This window comes from Ptychodera flava, chromosome 5, assembly GCF_041260155.1.
Source record: "Ptychodera flava strain L36383 chromosome 5, AS_Pfla_20210202, whole genome shotgun sequence".
In the NCBI taxonomy this organism is placed as follows: Eukaryota; Metazoa; Hemichordata; class Enteropneusta; family Ptychoderidae; genus Ptychodera; species Ptychodera flava.
The window spans coordinates 12,264,233-12,288,053 of record NC_091932.1 but is presented as its reverse complement, the minus strand read 5'-3'; the positions used below and the strand labels follow the sequence as shown (position 1 = coordinate 12,288,053).

Sequence of the window (23,821 nt, the reverse complement as noted above, 5' to 3'; positions counted from 1 at the left end):
CAATACGATTTCTCATTTGGACATCCTTTCTATCCTTAATTTGCACGTAGCTGTTCAGAAGGAGCTGGCATCTTTTTACAGCACAAGATGAGGTGTTTGCAGAGACTCTCGTTTACCACTCTGCCTTTTGTCGTATGCAATAAAATACCGTTCAAGAATCTGTGCTCTATCGAATCCCTCAATATATACTTTATTATAGATAGATCATAAAGAAAAAGATTCTCCAGTCTATGCGATCTAAAACGTGAAAATCGGAATTGCTATATTTGGTGGAGAATGTGGGTATTTTGGATTCATGAAAAAATGATAGTATCAACCTTTTAACTTGAGGAGGTTAAGGCATCCCTTATCTTGACCTATACGCAAAGCTAGATTCAAACAATTTACGTTTAATAATTTGTGAAACCCGTAAGGAATGTGATTAAACGAGACTAGGCAAAAATCTATAACAGCTTTAAGATTATTGGTGTACGTGATCATGTGCTCGTGAAGTTGTGACGTCACAATAATACGATTTTATCTAGCTGTGAAATCAGTGGTGAACATCACTGTTGTCTGTACCTTCCATCGTACATTACCAGGCTGTTGGTGAAAGTAAAAGATTTACATGTAAATTTTTCGACAAGATGACTACTTCCTATAATATTGGTGTAACATTTTGAGCAGTGAAGAAATAAGGTAATGTACTACTTTATTTGGGGAAGAGCGTTCTACAAGTAGGAGTGTCTGTTCTAGCGAACGGAGCGTGGTGGCTATTTGAGTTTTTTACATTTATCGTGTTCAAGACACATTTCTGTTTCATGTGACTCACCTTCAACCGATCAAAGACACTTAATTTATACTTTGCCGCTAAAATCAGCTTTATCACAGAGAAAGTTTATCTCTATACTTAAGATTATGCGTATATGGCACTGGCGTATGGGTATGCTTAGATAGCATCGTTCACTGCCGGAACTCCAACACTGATACCTTAAATTGGTGCAGTTATCGTAGCGGTACGTTAAGTAGCTGTGATACTGGTGTTTGCAAAAATAAAACCACAGTTTCTCTCTCCTCCCGTTGCACTTAGAAGAACCTTTATTGCTAAAAATTCAAACCAAACACATCTTGGTTCGTGTCCTGAATGCAAACCATGCCCCTTCTGCTGTTTTCATTTTGGGAGTTGGATCTTGTGGACTAAAAAGACGATAAATATAAATTGTGTCGCCGCATTATCTGCCCTATGTTGTTATAGTTCTGCTGGTGAACAGAATTGTCCCAAAGGCTATCTAAAGTCCAGTTTATTGGTGTTTACATCGTTTTGATGCACTTTGTGTCCGATGTATGATAGCGAGTAAATATGTGCGAGTGCTTCATTAACTTTACAGCGTGCGGAGGAATCGCGGTCAGAAAGATAACTAAGTTAACTAAGTTATTGAATCGCTCATTTTAAGGGAGGGGATTTAGCCAGGTTATACGGACTGTGATGCCTTCGCTGGATGACTGGTTGCCGTACTTTGAGAGTTCAAAACAGTAATTTTCCTCTGAAACGAAAACTTTTTAACGGAATATTTAGGCTGCATACATTTAAGGAGTACTGGTTAACGCCGTCTTACAAAAGTATTAAATTTAAACGATTTCTTTGTCGAACAGAAGACTATAAATCACTTGCAAAACTAATGGAAACTGTCATGACTGTACATCTGAAATAGCGACAAACGAGAGAGTAACAATATCATGGGACTCAGATGTGATGTTAATTGGCCATATGAAATGGAGAGTTTCAGAAATAGCGGAGCAGTAAAATGTGTTTGCCTTACTCATTAAAGCGGTTAAGTTTGCCACTGTATCTGGTCGAACGGATGTTATTGTTCATTTGTTAAGTTACATTGGCTAACACTGAAAATGTTTGTAGATTCTGCGGCTTTGTAAATCTCGATTCCATTTTCTTGACTGCCAATTATGGACATTTGAAGATAATGGACATTTCAAGTGAGTGAATGAGCATTAAATATGCTCATAAAGCAGCGCTGTGGTGTCCTCATCCTGAAGGCGGGGGTAAGGGGCTGGGGTGTCAACATATAGACTTGTTGAAACGCATGATTATCATTATATATTTAAATTAAGATTTGCAAAGAGCGTTGTGCAGTGGCATACGAAACGAATGACTATACACATCCATCAAAATAAATTAAAGATATGAAAAACACACACGTATAGAGCTTTCGGTCATTGTTTCCGGTTGATTTAAAAGGCTAAAAATAAAATCGTAGTTTCAGTACCCATTTGTAGTGTTATTTCAAGCTTTTGTTCTGACAGGTTGTCGAAACCGATTACGCAGTTAGAGATCGTTGCACATGCAACTAAGTCAATGCTATAGCTTTCAAGCCAATCACACTTCAGTCAGCTGATGGTAGCCAAGTCGTGTAAAAGTGACTCGCATAAGATAGGTATCAATCCCTGTTCGATACTCATAAGATAAGCGACTATCAGTCTATCAGACAGTCTGAATAATTCGTAAAGCAAGGTCTAGTACACTCTGATCAGATGACGCATTCGATTTGTAAAGTGGTAATTCAAAATTTATTGCCCCTTTTACTTTTTTAACTTTTTGTTGTCGCTGGAAAACAAAGACGAGGGTACATCCTGGGTATCTGGACCTGAACGTCAATGTACAAAAGAAAATCTACAAAGTAGTGAGTTTTATTTAAATTAACATCTACGAGATTTTTGCAATCACGTAAAGTCTTAATATTAAAAAAAACGAAGACAAACGCGTTGTCTTTTTCACGACAATTTCACGTTTAAAAAATATGTCAAATCATTGAAGACAGTAAAGTTGGACAGCGTTTCATATTTCAGACCATTCCCTCTCTGGAAAAATTATTGCATCATTAAGATAATCTTGATAAGAGACTAAACGAAAGACCATCTACGTGTGTATAGAGTATCCAACAGGAAGTTAACGGCTGGTGTGCGTCACGGCCGTCAGGCCGGAGCGTGCAGACCCGGTCACGATACCTGATGAAATAGACAAAGTTAAACTCTACACGGCCGTACAAGTCAGTCAAGCAATGGGGTGAGAATCACAGAAGCAGTTATTTCTGTGAGATGTGGCTTTGTGAAAACGAAAGCCGCAGTATTACCATAGCCCGACTTTGACCTTGCCTATCACATTACACTTGTCTCTTTGTATGCAACAGTTCTATTGCTTTCAGACTTACGCAACGAATAAACGATATTAGTAAGAGCTAAATATGACAAAGATATGGAAGTGGTGCGCAGATTTCCTTAATGACAATGAAAAGTTACTGGGTGCGTGGGTTGTGCTATGTTGACTAGTAAGGCCATGTTTTTGATTCTGTGCTGGTATTTCGTGGCAGCATTATCGTTGTCGTTCAACTCGAGTGGAAGTACGAGTGATGTATCGAGAGCGCGAAGTATTAATCTTTGCACCAATCTTGCAGATTTTGACGAGGACCAATTAAAAAATTGAAAATGTCCTCATTTTCAAAATGCTATGTCGGTTCAATTGGAGGTGAGGGTTATAAAAAAGTGTATTCCGTTAAAAGAAAGTTCGAAACAGTGTAATTCATAATAATAAAATGCATGCTTGCTATTCACATTTTAATCCTCACATCTTTGGCAGGTAATAAGTAGGCTCGTATCGCCTCTAGAAATTAATGATAGTAAATAGTGTGTAGGCCTACGGATGGAAAACTTTTTACGTCTTCTTGTGACAATCTCTTGGTTTGCCGTCAGCTTCATAATAGATAAGTAGAGCCCTTTCGTAAACCTTACTAACAAGAAAAACACGCTGACTTAGCTTAAAGACGAAATAAAGACTAGGCATTCTGTGTGCCTTAAACCTTTTTCGAAATTTCTAACAATGATATTCTCAAATGGCAAACAACCATGAGAGAAAACCTGGTCGAATTGTCACTACTATAAATAAGTTATGTCCTGTGCTAAAGGGGGAACTACATGATACTGTAATGCATTTTTTGTAAACAGTCGACATCTCATCTCAACAACGGTTTGAGACAGTGGTCTCATAAATATTTCAACACAAATTTAATCGCTGTCATCATCGGTCATCGCAAAAGTTTTGTTTGTTTATGAAACTAGCTAAATTCATTTTATCTTTTCTTATTTTTAGGCATTTATGGCATTAAATGCCTGTATAACCCTACACTGTACTTCTGCTTCTGTAATCTTATTATATTTTATCAGTAGAAATCAGCCACATTGAAAACATGGCCGACATCCTGAGACTGCTCGTACTCAATTCGACAGCAAAATCGTGCATAAGGTAGCGAGAATTGTCACTGATGGCGATACGTGATTGTCATATCTGTAATCTAGTAATTTGGTAGAGGCGAAAATAGATTTTCTGACTAAAACCAAAACACTCGGCTATTGTACAATATGCACACCACTAAAAAAGTAGACAAATGTAAACTACAAATAACAATAGCAGTAAAGGTGAAAATACATAGCTATGAATGTGATACGCAAACATAATGCAAGGTTACAATACCGCCACTTTGAACTTGCTTCATCATTTTTAATTTACACCTCTCTGTGAGTATTACAATACTATTGTTTCAGACCCACCCCACGAATGCATTACACTTTACTTAAAAGCTCAGTATGACAAATGGTTGCAATATAATAAGAACATTGGGTAGTGATCAGAGTTTGTACATGACAACGATAAGTTACCGGATATGTTTTAAGCAGTTCTGCCATGTTGTTGAGTTGGTATTGGTATTTCTCGTACGACAACTGTCATAGTCCCAATCGACTGGAAAAGCACGGGATTTATAGCGTCGAAGGGCGTTAATTTCTATGGAAAGGTGAAATGTTAAAATGTGAATCGATAAGAACAAAGCAGAATTATTGAAACATGAAAGCCAAGAAAACTAAGAAGCGTGAAATATTAATTTTGGCGGGAAAATGGATGATTATGACAAGAATATGAAAGACGTCCTAAACTTCGCCGATTATGACAAGCGTATGAAATGCGACCTTAATTTCGATCACCTTAAAAGACCTACAGCTGTAACTCTGACAAAGATTAATCTGTTTTGCTGTTTGTTATACGAAAAAATATACTTACTTATTCTTCTCCGTGCATTATGTGAAATACAGAGCCAGCTCAACGCACTGTGCACTATATGCAATGTTTCTGTCGAGGGATAAATGTAACTGTAGAAAGAGGAAAAAAACATAATGGCCATTGTGTTAACTCTGAGGATCCTCAAATCTAAACGTTATACCAGTATGATGTATGAGGACCCCCGTTTCGTCAGTCGTTGAGGATTAAACACGTGAGTTGCTGAAAGCAGCCAAGGATAATTATGTGAATTGTAATCTGTGGGTTACAATTTTGATGCCGCATTCGTTTGAAAGGTTCTTCCTGATCTTCGAAATGCAAGATGTGACTAATTTGAAACTTGTAACTTTCCTGAAAGTCTTCATAAGCATATTCAAATAACAGTGTATTTGTAAAATCTGTAACAATATTATCGTGTATGAAAAACTATTCGACTGGGATGATTGCCTACTCGTTGCACTATACAGCGAGAAACCGTATTCAATAAATCAGTCGGCTTTGAGTCATGCTCAGCCGGTCAACTTAAATCATTGTTTGTTGAAAATGAAATATCTTTATACAGCTTGTTGAACTAAGATTGGAGGTTGTTTATGTAATCCAAACAACTGAATATGGTAAATAGTTTGTTCTTTATTTTAGCACAGTCCCTCGCTACTGGATAGACTGTGATCATAGGGGACAATTTGCAAACTAACTGTATTGCAAACGTTTTAACCACGAAAGATCTCTCTATACTTCTGGATGCATAAACTATTGTTGTGTTTCTCCTCCTTCGTCGTTTCAGATCGTAAATGTTAATGCGAGAGAACGAGATTTCATTATAATTATATTATTCAAAAAATGAAACATTAACAGTAAACATAGCTATACTTTGAGCACAATATCTTGTTTCCATTCTTTTAGGCGGTGGTCACCCCTTCATCTCACATCATGGCAAAGCTAAACCGTAGGCAGTCGCTGAAAATACTGCATAAAATTGGTGAAGATTTCCTGTCCTGTGCAATATGTCTTGAACAGTACAAGAATCCCAAGATCCTGCCATGCCATCACACATTTTGTGGGGAGTGTCTGTTGAAATTTACAAAAAATGCAACAGTGGTTTGTCCTACTTGTAAAACACCGTGTCAACTATCTCGTGGCGGAGTAAACGAGTTGAAATCTAGCTTTTTCATCAGCTCGCTGCTCGATATCTTTAGTCAAGGAATATCTGGTCATGATGATATACATGGAGTCTGCGAAGGTTGTGAAGGAAGTGACGCCTCTCACAGATGTGTTGATTGTTGTTTAGATTTTTGCCAATCATGCACGATGATTCACAAAACTGTTCAAACCACAAGGAACCACAAGGTTTTGGTACACAGTGACCACCACGAACCAAGGTTCGCTAATATTCGGTTTGACCAAAAAGTTTACTGCAGCAATCATCCCGAGAACATGGTCAAGTTTTACTGCGACACTTGCCAAATTCCCGTCTGTTTAGAGTGCACTGTCGTTGAACATCGCTATCCAAGATGTTCCCATAGAAAGCTGCAGGATGCAGCAGACGACTACATCAAGAAGTTGAGAGAAATGTTGACAGAGTTGAGAGTTAAAGAGGCGAAAAGCAGGGCATATAAATCTGTGGCAGGTGACAACAGAGACAAGCTGAGAAAATACTGCCGTGAAGAAAAACAGAAGATAAAAGGGAAAGCAGACGAGATCATCAGAATGATAAGAAGGGAACAGCACAGATTAGTTGAGGAGCTAACAGAAAAATATGATGCAGAACTGAAAACAGCTGAAATACAAGTTCACGATATGGAATTCAAACATGGTAATATCTCCAGTGTATGTAGTTACATTGAAGCTATGATATCGCATGGTAGTGCCACCCATCTCCTGTCTTCCAAGGAAGAGGTGTTGAACCGTATAGACAAACTGACCAAGACAGAAACAAAAGCTCCCAAACCACCAGAAATTGTCAAATTCAAGGCCAAGAGTAGCAACAACGAGAGTGGAATGCTGGGATTGTTACCATCCAAAGTGAGTGTTCCGCACTGTTCAGTTGAAAACATTCCTAGAAAGCTTTTCACTGGCGGCTCAGTTGACGTCATTATCAAGACCAGAGACAGCGCGGGAAAATTGGTCATACCTTTTGAAGAAGTCATGGCCAAGGTTGCAAAACGAGAGGGATCATGGACAGACCTCAGTGTCTTTGACAATGGAGATGGAACACATAGGGTTACTGTACATGGCCGAGTGGAAGGCACATATCGAGTGACGGTAACAATCGCTGGGCAAGTAGTACCAGGAACACCTTTTGATGTTTCGATAACGACAGGATTGGTTACAGATATCGGTAAATTTGGCATAGTTGAGTGCCAATTCAGTGGTCCTATGGGTGTAGTTGCTAACCGGCACGGCGATTTGGTCACGTGTGACACAAACAACAACAGAGTGCAAATAATTGACAAAGACGGAAATTACAAATCAGCCTTCACAGTCACGCTGTTCAAGAACCCAGTCAAACCCTATTGTATTGCAATATCAGCAGAGGAGGAATACTTCATGACAGATAGAGGTAACAATCGAGTGGTTGTAAGTGATGAGAACGGACAATTACATAGATACTTTGGTCAGGCAGAACTGAAATACCCTCACGGAATTGCAATCAGTCCTCTAGATGGCAGCGTCTATGTCACAGACTGGGATGGAAAGACTGCAGGAACAGACAAGGAAAAAAGTCACTGTGTCCGAAAGTTTACCCCGGATGGCCAGCACATCAAATCCTTTGGAAAGTACGGCACCAAGCGGGGACATTTCAGAGGACCTGCATATCTAGCTATTAATGGCCTGGGGATGGCATTTGTATCCGATTATGACAACAACCGCGTATGGATGATCAGTGCAGACTGCGAGTTTCTGTCTTCGATCGGCAGCGGTGGTTCAGAAGATGGCCATCTACGCGGACCCTTAGGTGTTGCAATTGATTGGAGAGGTTACATGTACATTGCTGAGCTCAAAAACGGACGTGTTCAGAAATTCACCAACAACGGCAGATATGTATGTCGCATCGATACCGATAAAGACGGACTTAATTCGCCACATGGCATTACCCTGACCAATGATGTTCCCTGCAGAGTGGCAGTAGTTGACAATTACAATAACTGCATTAAGGTCTTTGCCCAAAAATGGTGAAATACCACCTCATACCTCTTACCATCTCACAAACCGAATACAGATTACTAAATATAATCGACCTCACAAACTGCAAACAACCAATAAATGAAATCACAGCAGTACCAGGCAAGCTCATTAGTGGGATATTTAAGCTGTAGTTTTCATTTTCACCGAGTAGTTTGTATCTACTTTGGCCAATGATACAAAGCAATCCATATTATGGTTCAGGATGGTGTCCGTGGTGTCGAGCACAAGCCCTACAATTAGACTACACAGGGACGGACAATCGCTTCGTGCGAAAAGAGTAGCTGAACAACGGCTAGCTTAACACTCAGAAAATAATATGCATGTCAACGTTAACATTATAGTGGTAAAACCTTAGCGAACCCTTGTACGGAGATGTCAATAAAGTTTGTACAAATCCGCCATAGCAAGTTTTTCTCCACTGAAATTGAAATATACTTTTATTTTATGTGAAACTATTAATCAAGATCATGAGGGTACTTTTAATTTTATCAGATTTAGCCTACCACCGAATTAACATTAAGCTTTTTGTTTATGTAAAGATGTATTTTTTAACAGAGTTAATCTCAATTAGTAATTAAACGTGCTAAGTGAAATGCATTTGTCGTATGTATCGAACTCTTTTTTTTCGAATTCACCATATCTGATGCGCTGTGTTTTCCAAACAGCTTTGTTGCTGTATACGGTTCAGACCATCATAATGTAATATTTCATGATTTGAGAATGTTCTGGAGATGTGTCAATTGACAGCATCATGGACTCTTAGATGTACGTCAATATATATATTTATATTGTAGGGAAACATTAGTACCTTGGGGTTATGTTTAATTATTTAGGAAATGACGTCGATGATATCAAGCGACAAATGAGGAGTTTCTATGAAAGTGCCAACTCCTTGATTCGAAAATTTTATACATGGTCTTGTTCAGTTTTTAAGGCATATTTATCGGTACTCTTTAATCTTTGAAGTACATATACTGCGAAATGTGTTAATGATATAAAAGTTTCATACGACGCTTTTAGAATATTGTTCAGTATTAGACTCCAATTAAGTTTATCCTAAACCTTTGTCGGTCATTGCATCATGACATTTCAAAGTAAACAACAGGATGGCCCGTTCTAATTTCTATGTTCTTTTGATGGAAAGGAAATATCACCTGATCGAAGCAGCGATATCCTTTGATGTATTTCGACAAAGCAATTTCTGGTGCAAGATTTTTTCAGACTGTTTTTAAACATATTTGTTACTTGTGTTCTAAATGTAAAGAATATTCCAGCTTTTCATGTTTTTGTTGCGATGTTTCGTGTATTTTTGTTTTCTTTGGTGTTATGAACATATTCTCGAAATAAAGAACAAATAAACAATATTTAATGTATAAAATGTATAATGTATATTGCAACTACCTCGCTGACATGCTCAGCCTTCCAACATTGGCTGTTGATGCTCACATTGCTTGTCATATATATCATTGCACATCATATACAGGCAATGTTGTGAATAGGTGAAAACTGGAATTCCGACAAGGTATATTGAGTATAGCGAGAAATGAAGAAAATTATGATAAATACGCTATAGTATTGGGGCTTTGAAAGTTTGGTCTTTTAGAGTTTTTCCAAACACAATTTCCTATAGTTATTTACATCCTTTCGTTGTCAGGTTTTCGTTAAGGTTGCGACTACTTCGCTGACATATATTTCAGCTTGAATTCCAGTGATCCACAGGTCTTCTGCATCATTCTCTGTACTGAAATGTTCCTCAGGTTCCCAATGGGAGTCTTGCGTCGTTTTGGTTTTGAAGTAAACGTCGGTGTATTTATCAAACAGGTTGCAATTCTGGTTGCTATGACAACACTAAGCAAATCCAAGTATGACAGTGAGACATCCTTCGGATGTTTTAAACGACTCTTGACCCTATCAGCGATGCTAGTTTACCGTGCTTTAGGTAGACTGCAGCACCATAAGCACTCTGATTGGCATCTGAAAACACATGTAGTTCACATTCCTTTTCTTGTGTTAATCCGTTGATGTATTTGCGGTTATCTATGTATCTAGATCAGCCTTGAGGTTGCTTCGAATTTTGTGCCATTCCTGCTCTAAATGTTCAGGTATTTCGAAATACAATTTTTTTTCCCACAGTTCTTGGATGAGTTTCTTGGCACTAACATGGACTGGAGAAAGGTATCCGAATGGGTCAAAGATACTTGATTTGGTGTATGTGATCTCACGTTTTGTGATAGGGGTGTCGAGTTCTTTTCTACAGTGTTGACTTACCAGGCTGAGTTATCCATTTCATACTATGAGTATTGTCCCTTTAACCCTTTAACTCTGCTATTTCGTCATTCTTCGCAACTGCATTCAGTGTCTCGTTATTAATCCCATGTTGTGTACCAGGAAACGTAGTAGTATGGCTCTAAGATCCTTCACCAAGCGAGGACCTCTCCCGAAACAAACATTTATTAGGCTTGATTGTCCTGATGATTTCTGGCAACTGCAATCATACATCATACGGATGGGTGCAGTTTCAGAATCCTTCCTGATAGCATGGTGCGGCAAGTAATGGCCCTAGAAACGGCCTGCATTACCCATCTTGCTGATAATCCCTAAGCTACTTGATCCATGATGGTGTCATCATATTTTCGTCTGAGTTCTCTTTGTAATCTGCGTACCATTGATTGGCTTCTAACATAAGCTATCTCATAATTAGTGGGCAGTGGTAAATGTTCTTCACGCCAGGGCAAAGTTGCGAGGTATTAGCCCCCCTTGTGACCTTCCAAATGTGTTTCACGATATTTTTCAAAGCAAACATTGTTGGTGATATCAGCGCTGTAGTTCTCTTTGATGCCCAAAGTCTCTAAGTCCCAGTTTTGCGACATAATTTCCTGTTCTGCCTTACTCTCAGTCATGACATGCAGCATTGTTGTAGACGATTTTGTACTTACAGTATTCTAAATGTTGGTTGCTCCTGAAAGCAGATATCCAAGTCTGGATGACATGGCTGTTGTTCCAGTACTTCTACGAATATCATCTCCCACTACAGTCCAATAGTAGTCTGCATCAATGAGAATGTCAGTTTTTGCTGATTCACCACCGAGACGTTGAGCAATGTTGAGTTCCTTTAAATGTAGAAGATCCAGCACTGATCTTGGTAAATGAGTTCTCATGGGAGTTGAAATTATTGGTATTATGAGCACTTTAATTGCTATGTTAGGTCAAGAAACGGTTTCAAGATGAACTATTGTGTTATTCATGGCATGGATTCAATAAGAAGTTGAGCCAAAGGACGTCTAGTTGATTTTTGTCAGTCTCTTGTGTTTGTTGTTTGAATAGATTAGCGCAATCACTGGTACTGAAAGATTACTCTGAACGTCCGACTAGACATTGACCTTGATACGGTTATTTCCATTCACGGTGACAGTTAAACAGCAGTCTTCAACAAGACTGGGATGTTTCTAATCGCCAAGTGCAAGTTTATTGTTGTACAGTAACAAATGCACTTTCTGGTTTCTTAATGATGTGATCCGCGCCATTACAAAGGGCAGTATGATGTTTTTGGCTGCACTTCCTACACTTCAATTTGGATTTACAGGCTGCAGCCTTGTTTGTTCCAAAACAATTGAAACGTAACAGATCTCTCTTGAGTTCTTACAATTTCCATTGGTTTGACAGGGTCAGTCACAAGGTTGTCAAATGTACATGTTATGACATATAGCCTCAAATGTATAAGGTATAGGCTAAGCTATGTCTCATAGATGAACACATCCCAAAATTTTTATTTGAAGATTATTGAAACTGAAATTTCGTATAAAAATGCAATATATGTATATTTTAAAGACATCTTACTTTGATACAGGTACATCATGGGTCAAATATAATTTGATCAAAGTATATGCATGTTTTCCGAGATACGCCCCGATGTATAAAGTATAGTAGGCTAAGCCATGTCTCATAGATAAACACCTCCAAAACATTATTTGAAGGCTATTGATTCGTATAATATAGTGCACTATAAATGTGTTATCCCATAGAGATCTTACTTTTATACTGATCCATTATATAGTAAAAATAATGTGTGTCAAGTACATGTACATTTTCAGTCATTGGCGCCAATGTACATTGTATAAGCTATTAGCCGTGTGTCATAGGTGAACACATCCCAACTTTTATTAGTAGGGTGTTACTATTGAAACTTTAAATAGATATCAAGTACTACATGTATTAACCTAATTAGATGTAACTTTGGTACAGATCCGCCATGAAGAAAAAGTAATGTAAGTTTTGCTAACTATGTCAAAAATGTCAAATATTTTAGACAATACCCAACTGAAAATCACTAATTGTACACTTTTGAATTTTATTCATTTCCATCAATGATTGACCTTAAAGGCGCTATGCATATTTAAAAAGCATATTTTCTTCATTACAAAAAAGTCACCATGCTGTGCATCCCAGTTCTTATGGAAAAATTATTTTTTTTACTTTCCCAAAAAATGAGAACAAATTTGCTTTTCTTACAATTTTTAAAATTTGCCCAAATAAGCCATTGAAAGAGAAGACTTGTAAGATTTATAGCTGATGAATAGATATTATGCAAACTAATTCTTACATTAGATAACAGTTGATGAGATTGGAACTGATTGCTGATCTCTTCTGTAATGTTCGCAATATTTCTGTCTTCCAGTGATGTCAAACATATCGCTGGTCGCAATCTTTCTAAACAGAAACGACTTGCTGCCTTGCCCTCCTGTCCGTCTCCAGAAGAGATCAAGTGATTTGATCCATATTATAATGCTGTTCCTGAGGGAGAATAACCATTGTTCACAGATTGTCTTAAGAAGGAAACCAACCATTTGATTTGCGAATTAGATTTTGTTATGAATAAGATGATGCGTTTATTACGTCTTGAATACCTAGTCACTGTAAATATATACTAAAGGACATAAACATTTATAACTCGTTCTAACAAGTTCTCATCTATGCCTGATAAATATACCAAAAAATCCAATGCGGAAGTTATTTCGCTTCATGGTCGATTAAATATGAAATATGTAATTTTGACCTCATGTCACTATAATAAACTAACTAACTAACTAACTAACTATGAAAATTGACAAAGGTAGAAATAGCAATTCAAACATAAAGCTTTTCCCCAAGAATCAGGTCGTGTCAGAATAGATAACGCATTCATTTTACAGTTTGACCTGAGAGGAGATAGACCTTAAATTTTATGAAATAGATTTATGTAATTGAGACCATTGCAAGGGCAGTCTACTGTCAAAGTGTAATTGTTCTTCTGCTATTCTATTGCCCCCGCTGACGTGTGAACAAATCGTTGTAATTTTCTGTTTGTCTGTTTCTGTGTGCGTACATGCCTTCAGGACTATCCTTCAGCTTTCGACCCTTTTCAGTAGAATATACGATGATATGTCTTCATTCATGCTAGCTCTTACCCTAACACCTGTCAAGGTCACATATAATGTGATGCTTGTGAGATATGTCCCTCAATTATGGTATGAGGGTCGAAAGGATTTCTTTGGACTGATAAAGTCTATGAGTTAGTGGACATTCGCCTTTTAGGCTAAGGGGAAAGATCAAATGATAAGTGATGGCAAACGATATTAAAGTAAGGTTCTCTTTGATGTTTGAATTAACGTAGAACCCTAAATGTCCTTTTTTTGTCAAGACCTGGCTTGTTTGTTGTTTTTTTTGTTTTTTTTTTTTGGGGGGGTGAGGGGTTTTAGCTGATTTCGAATCAAATCTCTTTAGACTCAAAGCATATTATATTTGAAATTTTCATTGATTGCCTCTTGCTGCTATTGTTATATTATATCGAAATAGTTCTGACTAAACCAAACGAAACCACAGTTTACAACCTATTCTTTGATAAGGGAAGTCATGAGTTTGCCTGACTGCGAGGACAATGTATGTATGTATTTAATTAGCCGTGCTGACGTGACCATGGCATACAGTATTACCTTAGACGACCTTTTGCAATTTCCTCGTTTGGACACCCTAGCTTTCCCAAATTAGTATAAAGCGGTTCAGGGAATGACACGTTTTAAAAGAGAAAATATGACATTTGCACAACTGTGTACTGCCGTGTACATTTTGTTTCAAGCAATAAAGTTCCTCACATTATGACTTTAAACAATGCCGGCTAAGTCTTATTTCTGCATACTTCAGAATAGACATTCTTGACAGGAGAAACTAGAAAGTAATATTTGGTGGAGAAAACCAACTCAAGAATAAAATTCAGGTGTCAACGAACAAGGTTTACTACTTGAAACCAAATTACTTAACATTTACCGATATTTTAAATTCTAAACGGCCGCCGTCCATGTATTAAATCTATTGGAAAAATACTTAACACAATTCAGAGGTCCATGTTGACCTATTTACGTATCTTGATTTATGTACGTTTAATACATATTACAATAATTACATATAAGCACTGTTTTAAAACTATAAACATGGTTACAAATTAATATGACACATGTACTTTGTAACACTTTGAAATACTGATTGGCCTACACGGCAATTTACCCACGAAGCTCTGATGTCACCAAATTTCAGTTACAGCCAGCTGGCTACTAATCGGCGAATATCACTGCTTTATGTCCTTTACAACAGACGCCTTTATAGCTACAAGCTGAAGCTGAAACTCAGTAATTAATATCGATTTTATCACTTGACTGCATCCTCCGGTATTGGTGTGGCATACTGTCTGAGAAATAAATCAGGTAAGTTAGAACTTTATTGTGGAAAAGGTTACTTTCATGAACACTGTCAGTTTAACTCCTGGGCCTCACGTTCTTGATATAGTGGACAATTTTAATAACCAACTTGTTTTACTCTAAAAATATCGAGCTGACGGAATTCACTTCATAGGACGAAAATACTTTATCCCCATCCGCACACAAGCCGATTAGAAGTAACCGCTTTGCGTTATTGAGTCCTTTTCATTCTTGTTGTTGTTGTTGTTGTTGGTGTTGGTGGTGGTGGTGGTGGTGATGGTGGTGATGGTGTTGATGGTGGTGATGATGATGATTTTCTATTTGATTTTGCTTTGTTTGAAAAAATATTACGGGTACAGTGGAAATCCTAAATATCACAAAGGAAGATCGCGATACTCACTCAATAGTTTTTAAAACGTGAAGTTGGAAAGTTGTACAGAGATACCTTGTCGTTCTTTTCTGGCATTTTGTGTTCATGCATTGTTTTCTTTTCCCTACGACTTTACTACACTGATCAATGAAAAGTATTTTATCTTGTCTACGTAAAATAGGCTTTGTTAAGACCTGTGTTTATCTCGACCTAAGGTGTTTGTGTATGCTTATATGACATCAAATCGATAAGAGCAATCGTTATCATTCAAGGCAAGTAAATCACCAAAAACCAAAACACACACACACACAAACACACACACCACACTTACAAATCAGTGTGTCCGGAATGGGTAAGCGTACACTGCTAGCATGCTACACCCGCCATCATGATTGAGCCGTCATGGCAGAATAATTGTACAGTAGTTCAGCAAGCTGCCAAATCACTTTTGTGAAAGCCAGGAATACTGTCTCTCATTATATGAGTAACTGATTTGTCATTTTTGGATACATGATCTCCATGTCTACGATAGAACTTCTTAAAAGATCTAGCCAATCTACTTAGGGAAAATCCCTGTCTCACTAGCTTTAAGTGCCTACACATTGACATGTATACCTGGTTACCACGAATTATAGCTCATTTGCATCAACGGGAATCATTAGGAATCAGTATGGGAAAATGTCGTCATGTTGTCTATTGTGTCATTTCAACATAATGTTCGCGTACGATGAACTTTGCCACACTGCTGACAAGCTGCCATAGCACTTCCAGCCACGAGTGCTTGATTTCCAGCTTACAGGCTTGTTTCAGGCACCCGGGTAGCAGAAAGGCCGTTGAAATAGCTACATAAAGGTTGTCTTTATGCGTTTCTAAGCCAAATTTCAAAACTTGTATTTGTCGACCGTCGAAACGCATTACGCCAACAATTAGGGTATCATTTTTTTCTATTAAAAATATGAAACACTCTTCGATATAGATTCCAATTTAGACTCCGATCTCCAATTTAGACTAGTTTACGCTTTTGTCTAAGATTTCTCTCCTTCAAGCACATCGACATAACCAATTGGCACAGTGCATCTCGTTTGATACAATATATAACGCGTCCTCATGCATGCATGCATGTCTCCTTTCCTTCGCTGCCATTACAAGCATAACATCCCCAAGTCAAAGTCGCAACTTTGCAAATTCGATCACTTCGTGATTTCGTGGCACTTGTACATTTTTCTACACTAGTCGGAACAATAACCCCTAAACTCATAAAACCGTACAAATCTCAGCAAAATTCTTGTCCAAAATGAAACAAAAAACCACTTGACCAAACCTGTGGCGCATCCTGACACTACAACTTTTATTACAATTTACAGTACATCAGGTAAATTTCACAAATAGTCATTTACCGGGTGAACTATGCTGTCTTCCAAACTGATCGCAAGTTTTTCAGACAGTTAAATGGTATCAGCGGCTCTTCTTTATCGCTCCATTTTTTCTGATGACTGTCTTCGTATTGCCGGACTCTGACTGGGTACGGCGTCACATTTTTCAATTTATGTCGGCAGCGGTAGGCTACGATAGTGGTCGATTACAAAAACGTTCTGCTTTCCGCCATCGAATGACTATTCTGAAAAGTGTAGGCTACAAACAACAGTGCATGGTTTATTATCATCCTAATCAGCCCAAGTCAGTTTGACTGTCAGTGACCACTGGAATCGTCGCCAAACATTCGATGGAAAGCCATAAAAGATGATCCTGAAATGCATTTGTTAGCGAAGCTTCCACAGGAACAACGCTTTACCGTGGTGACAGACAACGGACAGTAAGATTAAACTCTGAGTGAGAGGCAGTCTGTACCTTGTGTGTGTACGGGAGTCCTGGCCTCATAGTTACAGATAGTGGATTTAAGGACGTGTAAAAGATTTGATTTCCGGATTAAGATAAGCTGTCAGCTTCTGAGTTGGTTTGGGGTTCACATCCAACTACCACTTTTATTTGCTAGTTATCTGACCGCAGGGGCGATATGCAATCCTGGGCAGTAACATAACTTGACTTCAAGGTCCGAAGAGTGACTTTCCATGTTGTTGTAAAGAGCACGGACCCTTCAAATGATGTTGTGTCGTGAGACAAACATATTATTAATTCATACCCTACTGTGGCCCTTTTAAAGTGAGTCATATATTTTGTAAATGTTGGCAACAAAATCTTAATGTCTTTTTTAATATGAGAATTCTTCTGGATTTTTAAACGCAAATATATGTCTCATTTGACATTTTAACTTTCATACAATTTTTTACCAGCAAATTCCGAATACATCATGATACGTAAACACTGTTGAGGACATAGGCGTGGCAAAATTTCAACCAAGGTATGGGTGGCTGTCTGTCGTGTGACATTAGGGTGTCTATACACAAGTAGTTGAACTAAGATCGGATATTTTTGTGTACTACTGGACTGATGATGGTGAGCTGTTTGTCCTTTGTTTTAAGGTTTTTCGCGTACAGGTCATTACAACGAAAGATCTCGTGATGACTCGTGTTGCATGCTCTATTGTTGTGTGTACGTTCCCATGTTGTTTCGACCTTAAAGGGACAAAGTCGGCCATTTTGCATGAATTTGTTTGATGCGAGATACTACTTATTTTGTTTGACATGTTGAAAACTACTGAGTGAATGGGTGACTATGCTTATATTCGACCCCGGTTTTAGACCCGATACATGAAACATTCGCGAAAATGAATTAATGTTCAAGACCATTTATTCATTTTCGCAATGTTTTCATTTAATTTGTCTAAAACTGGGGTCGAATATGTGCATGGTCACCCATTTATTCAGTATGTCAACATGTCAAACAATATAAGAAGTATTTGCATCAAATAAAATTAATGAAAAATGGCCTTCTTTGTCGCTTTAAATGTTAGACAACAACGTTTCACCATACAATAAAACCGAATGATCAATATCATTAACTTAAATATCAACTTCTTGTTTTCATTCTTGTAGGTAGCTTTACATCTTCAACCCTGATAATGGCAGAAATTACTCGTATTTGCTCGCAGACAAGTCCTTGTAAAAGTGGTGAAGGTTTCCTATCCTGTCCAATCTGTTTTGAACGGTACAAAAAACCGAAGATCCTGCCATGCCACCACACATTTTGTGAAAAGTGCCTGACAACATTTGTGGGAAAGGAAACAGAGATGATTTGTCCGACTTGTTACACACCATGTCCTCTGTCTGCTGATGGCGTGAAGCATTTGAAAAGTAGTTATTTTATCAGCTCTCTGCTCGATATTGTATGTCAGGAAACGCCTGGTCGTGACGAAGTACCTGGAGTCTGTGAAGGTTGTGAAGAAAATGCCGCCTCTCACAGATGTCTTGATTGTGGGTTAGATTTCTGCCAAGCATGCACGAAACCTCACAAGACTGTCCCAGCAACTAAGAACCACAAAATTGTTACAAACGAAGAGTACCAAGAAGCGAAATCATTGAATATTAGGATAGACTCAACACTTTACTGCAGCAGTCATCCAGAGGACGTGGTCAAGTTTTACTGTGACACTTGCCAAGTTCCGGTCTGTTTAGAATGCATTGTCATCGAACATCGTGTTCCTAAATGTTCTCATAGAAAGCTGCAGGAGGCGGCTGATGACAGCGTCAAGACGTTGAGAGATATGTTGACAAAGTTGAAAGTCAAAGAAGCGAGATGTGATGTCAGTAAATATGTAGCAGGCGACAACAGAGACAAGCTGAGAAAACACTGTCATGAAGAAGAACAGAATATAAGAGGGTCGGCAGACAAGATTGCCAGGATGATAAGAAGGGAACAAGACAGACTGATCGAAGAGTTAAAGACAGATTATGATACAAAACTAAAAACGGCAGAAACGCAAATTAACGAATTGGAATTCAAACTTGGTAACATCTCCAGTTTATGCAGCCACATCGAAACAGTGATGCAGCTTGGTAGTGCCACGCAGCTCCTGTCTTCCAAGGGAGAGATAGTGAACCGAATCGAAAAATTGACCATGGCGAAAAGAACAGCACTGACACCACTAGACACTGTAAAATTCAAGGCTACGTGCGACATCGGAGAGTGTAGCATGCTAGGAATGCTGCAATCAAAAGTGAGTGTACAGCATTGTTTGATTGAAAGTACTCCTAAACAGCTGTTTACTGGCGGCTCAGTCGACCTGATCATCAAGACGAGGGACAGCACGGGAAAATTGGTCATACCCGACGAAGAAATCACCGTCAAGTTAGAAAAACGAATGGGATTATTGGAAGAACTCAATGTTTTAAACAATGAAAACGGAACACATACAGTTACTATACATGGCCGAATGGAAGGCACATATCGAGTGACAGTAACAATTGCCGGAGAACCGGTACCAGGGGCACCCTTTGACATTCTCATAACGAAAGGATTCGTAAGGGAAATTGGTACAAAGGGGAAGGATAAGTGTCAATTTGATGGACCAATGGGAATAGCCATTAACCGGGTCGGTGATTTTGTAACATGTGACAAGGACAACAACAGAGTGCAAATAATTGACATAGATGGGAATTTCAAATCAGCCTTTACATTCACATCGTTCGAGAGGCCAATCGAACCATGTTGTATAGCGATATCAAAAGATGATGAATACTTAATTACGGACATAAGCAACAATCGAGTGGTTGTTAGTGATGAGAATGGACAATTCTATCAATTCTTTGGTCATGCAGAACTGAAATACCCCCATGGAATTGCAATTAGTCCTTTAGATGACACTGTATATGTCACAGACTGGGATGCAAAGGTTGCAGGAACAGACAAGGCAGACAGCCACTGTGTCCGGAAATTCACGAAGGATGGCCAGTACATCAGATCCTTTGGGAAGTATGGCACCAAGCGGGGACATTTCAGAGGACCTGCATATTTAGCTATAAATAGCCAAGGGATGGCATTTGTATCAGATTATAGCAATAATCGCATATGGGTGATCAGTGAAGACTGTGAGTTTTTGTGTTTGATTGGCAGCTACGGTAGAGAGGACGTTCACGTAAGAGGACCTTTGGGTGTTGCAATTGATTGGAAGGGGTATCTGTACATTTCTGAGGTCACAAACAAACGTGTTCAGAAATTTACTAGCAACGGCATATTCGTATCTCGGATCGATGGAGAAAAGGACGGACTCCGTTCACCACATGGTATTGCCCTAACCAATAATATTCCCTGTAGAGTGGTCGTAGCTGATCACGACAATGACTGCATTAAAGTCTTTGCACAATAATACGAGCTACATCATACACTGAATGTAATTAGTGAAATAGAATGTACTCCACGAAATGTTAACAACTGAGTGGAAAAATCATCTGCTTTACAAAATGAAAACGACTAATTGATGAAGTATAGCTTCGCGCCAAAGTACACAATGTCGTATATTGAAGCTACGGGTTACTTTTTGCAGAGAATATTTTGCTAATATTTCTTTACAATATTTTAGTATGATATCTATGATTATAAGCATGAGTCATTTAGCTATAAGTTGGCCAAGATGGACTGTGGTCCAAAGGTGCATGTTGTCAACTACGATGGCGCTCGACAACAAAACACATGCATTCCCAATCCTCAAGAGTTTAAAGTTACAAACTTAAGGGATATCTCCTCCTTGCTAAAACAACAACCGAAGAACAACTGTTACAGTAACTATAGAAAATGGCATGCATGACAACATTTAAGTACACATTACACTGTATGAACATAATGGTTGAAACCGTAGTGGCCGCATATCGAAAGATGTCAAGAGCACTTCAAAAGCTGTATGTTTCTGTGCCTTGTAATTGTATTTCTTGTGTACTTTGTATGTTACAGAGGGCCCTGCGGAATATCAGCATTTATGTTACCAGGTTTCCTGTAGGGAGCGTTCAGTTTTTACGGCTGGGGGGGGGGGGCGGCAACTCTTGTCGCCGGTGTTCAAAAAAATATAGACCCCCCCTGCATTTTTCGTGAAAAAAAGATGACCCCCCCTTTGTCAGACGAAAAAAATTGATGACCCCCCCCCCCCCCGCTTAAAAATAACTAAAACCCATACGTCAAATTTACCCGCATGGTTTGGATTTGAACTCCGGTACGCCGCGCACTTTATTCGTGTAGCAGAGATGCCAGTGCACAAACTTCTCAGCCACATCCATTGAAATGTCTGTTAATTAGGACGACTGTAAGGCAATTTTTAACTTCATTTCCATAGACAACTCATGTCCATGGACATTGTATAAAGTGAACTTTATTGGAGTGGTTCGCCAAAGGCAGCCCTCCGGTTAAGAGGGTCATGGGCCATTACGTAAAGTCAACTTTATTCTAGTGGGCCACCGGTACCACCGGTAAAGAGGGTCGATCATGGCTATTGCATAAAGTAGACTTTACTGGACAGGGCTGCTGAAGGCGCACGGCCATTAAGATTGCCGTGGGGTATTACATAAAGTCAATTTATTGCGGCCCGCCGGTAAAGAGGGTCGATCATGGCCATTGCATGAAGTAAACCTAATTGGAGTGGGCCGCCAAAGGCGTCTGCCCGTTAAGAGGGTCATGGGTAATACATAATGTATATTTATTGTAGTGGGCCGCCGAAGGCGGCCCGCCGGTAAAGAGGGTCGATCATGGCAATGGCATAAAGTGAACTTTATTGTTGGTATTATGTTTTTGAAAATGTGGTGACCCCCCCTTTCCTACCAGTGAAAAAGCGATGACCCCCCTTTGCGGATTCCAAAATTTTGATGACCCCCCCCCCCTGGATTTTGCCGGCCCCCCCCCCCGGCCGTAAAAACTGAACGGTACCTAAGGATGTTTACCCGATTTATAAAGTTTAAATAAATAAATAAATAATGAAAAGCCCTCAAAGAAAGTATTCTATCCCTTAAAAGTAACAAAATTGACCTCGCCCCTGCTGAACAAGTAAGTTAAGATGGTACTTTTGTATCTAATCTACGGTCGCATTTCAATGGTATTCCTGATTATGTGATATATATGTAATGATTAAATCTCGAAGTCGAAATATTCTCCATATGTTCATTATTTTTTTTTAGAATTGACATCATAGACTACACTGAACGTGGTTGTGCGATTAGAATTTTTTTTTGCGACCAGCTCTGCTACCCTTTACAGCCACAATCTAGGTAAATTGATTGTTTTACTAATTTGAATCATTTGGTAGTGTATCAATGAACAGTATCGCTGTCGTCTTTATCTTTGTCCTCTGATATATACTATAATTATAAGTATGCAACTTACCAATGAAGGGCTTAGCTTGTAATTGACCATCGATGTAAACACAGCAAAAGTTGTACTACTGCTGACAAATGAATTCTTGTCTGGACGTGAAATCATCAGTGGACAATAAATTGCACGCCGCGTACGGACAATTTTTATTGACAAATATTTATATATTCAAACAATGTGGCACAAGATCACTAATTTCCTGTGTCGTATCACCTAGGAGTATGATATCACAATAGGGCTGAGCAGAAAAGCATTGAAAGTACAATTTCACTTGAAAGTGGCAGTTTACTGTAATAGTACATGGCTTTTGATAGTAGGTATTTTGTGAGACACTCAGTCTTCTTCCACATGGGTTGATGGCCTCACTGCCCGCGGGGGAGTTCGCTGAGCCCGGCTACCAAGCGTACTTTGTGCTAGGATGGTGGTCCTTGACACGTCATGATGACTGCTAACTATTGACATATTGATGGCTTTTTATGTGAATTTTAAGTTGTACAGCCATCGCAATATCTTGTTAACTTTATTGTTTGCAAATCTTGATTACTCAAAAAATACTGAAGTTTGGGCCTTGACATGTAATGACACATTCTTAAGCACTGTAGAAATGCAACGACGGCGACTATGAGGTCAAGGAATATTGTCCTATCCTTCTGTAGTGGCGCATGCGTACCAGTTAGCCGGTCGCGAGAGCTATCAAAAGGAAAAACGTCTTGTAAATCTCCCCTTCAGCTTTCAGATTTTTCTGTGGAATATATCAAACGTGTAACATGGCGTCGCACATACCACAGTGTATTTTGTTCAAAACCATTTGTTCGGCAATAAAATTCTTACATTTTGAATAAAAGTCATATAATTTTACTTATCTTAATGAGAATAGATAATGAAAACAGAATTGCCGTTTTATTACACATACTCTAGTTTTAAATGATATATTGCGTTCCATACTAGTCTAGTAGTAGCATAAAGTCTTTGTTCTGAATTATTTTTATCGTTAATACAACAATTAAGGTTTTCTTACCAAAACATGTATCACTTCATCCTTCCAGGAAACTTTTGCTATCATACTAAACTTTACATTATGTGCTTTATGAAAGTATATAGTATGAGAGAGTTTTCAAGCCATTTTTTATAAGAGATATTGATGCAAGAATAATGCATGCACGCATTTGATTTACCGTGCTGAAGTGGCTA

The 23,821-nt window shown here is 38.6% G+C and overlaps 2 protein-coding genes across 2 annotated transcripts; both read left to right on the top strand.

Annotated features, from left to right (window-relative positions):
• The first annotated feature begins 518 nt into the window (after positions 1-518).
• On the top strand, positions 519-8,889 carry LOC139133055 (tripartite motif-containing protein 3-like). Its single transcript, XM_070699456.1, has 2 exons — positions 519-678; positions 6,002-8,889. The coding sequence occupies exon 2, from the start codon at positions 6,029-6,031 to the stop codon at positions 8,273-8,275; it is 2,247 nt and encodes a 748-aa protein (XP_070555557.1). The 5' UTR covers positions 519-678; positions 6,002-6,028; the 3' UTR covers positions 8,276-8,889.
• A 6,019-nt stretch (positions 8,890-14,908) lies between these two features.
• LOC139133054 (tripartite motif-containing protein 3-like) lies at positions 14,909-21,171 on the top strand. Its single transcript, XM_070699455.1, has 2 exons — positions 14,909-15,018; positions 18,376-21,171. The coding sequence occupies exon 2, from the start codon at positions 18,402-18,404 to the stop codon at positions 20,643-20,645; it is 2,244 nt and encodes a 747-aa protein (XP_070555556.1). The 5' UTR covers positions 14,909-15,018; positions 18,376-18,401; the 3' UTR covers positions 20,646-21,171.
• Positions 21,172-23,821: the final 2,650 nt, after the last annotated feature.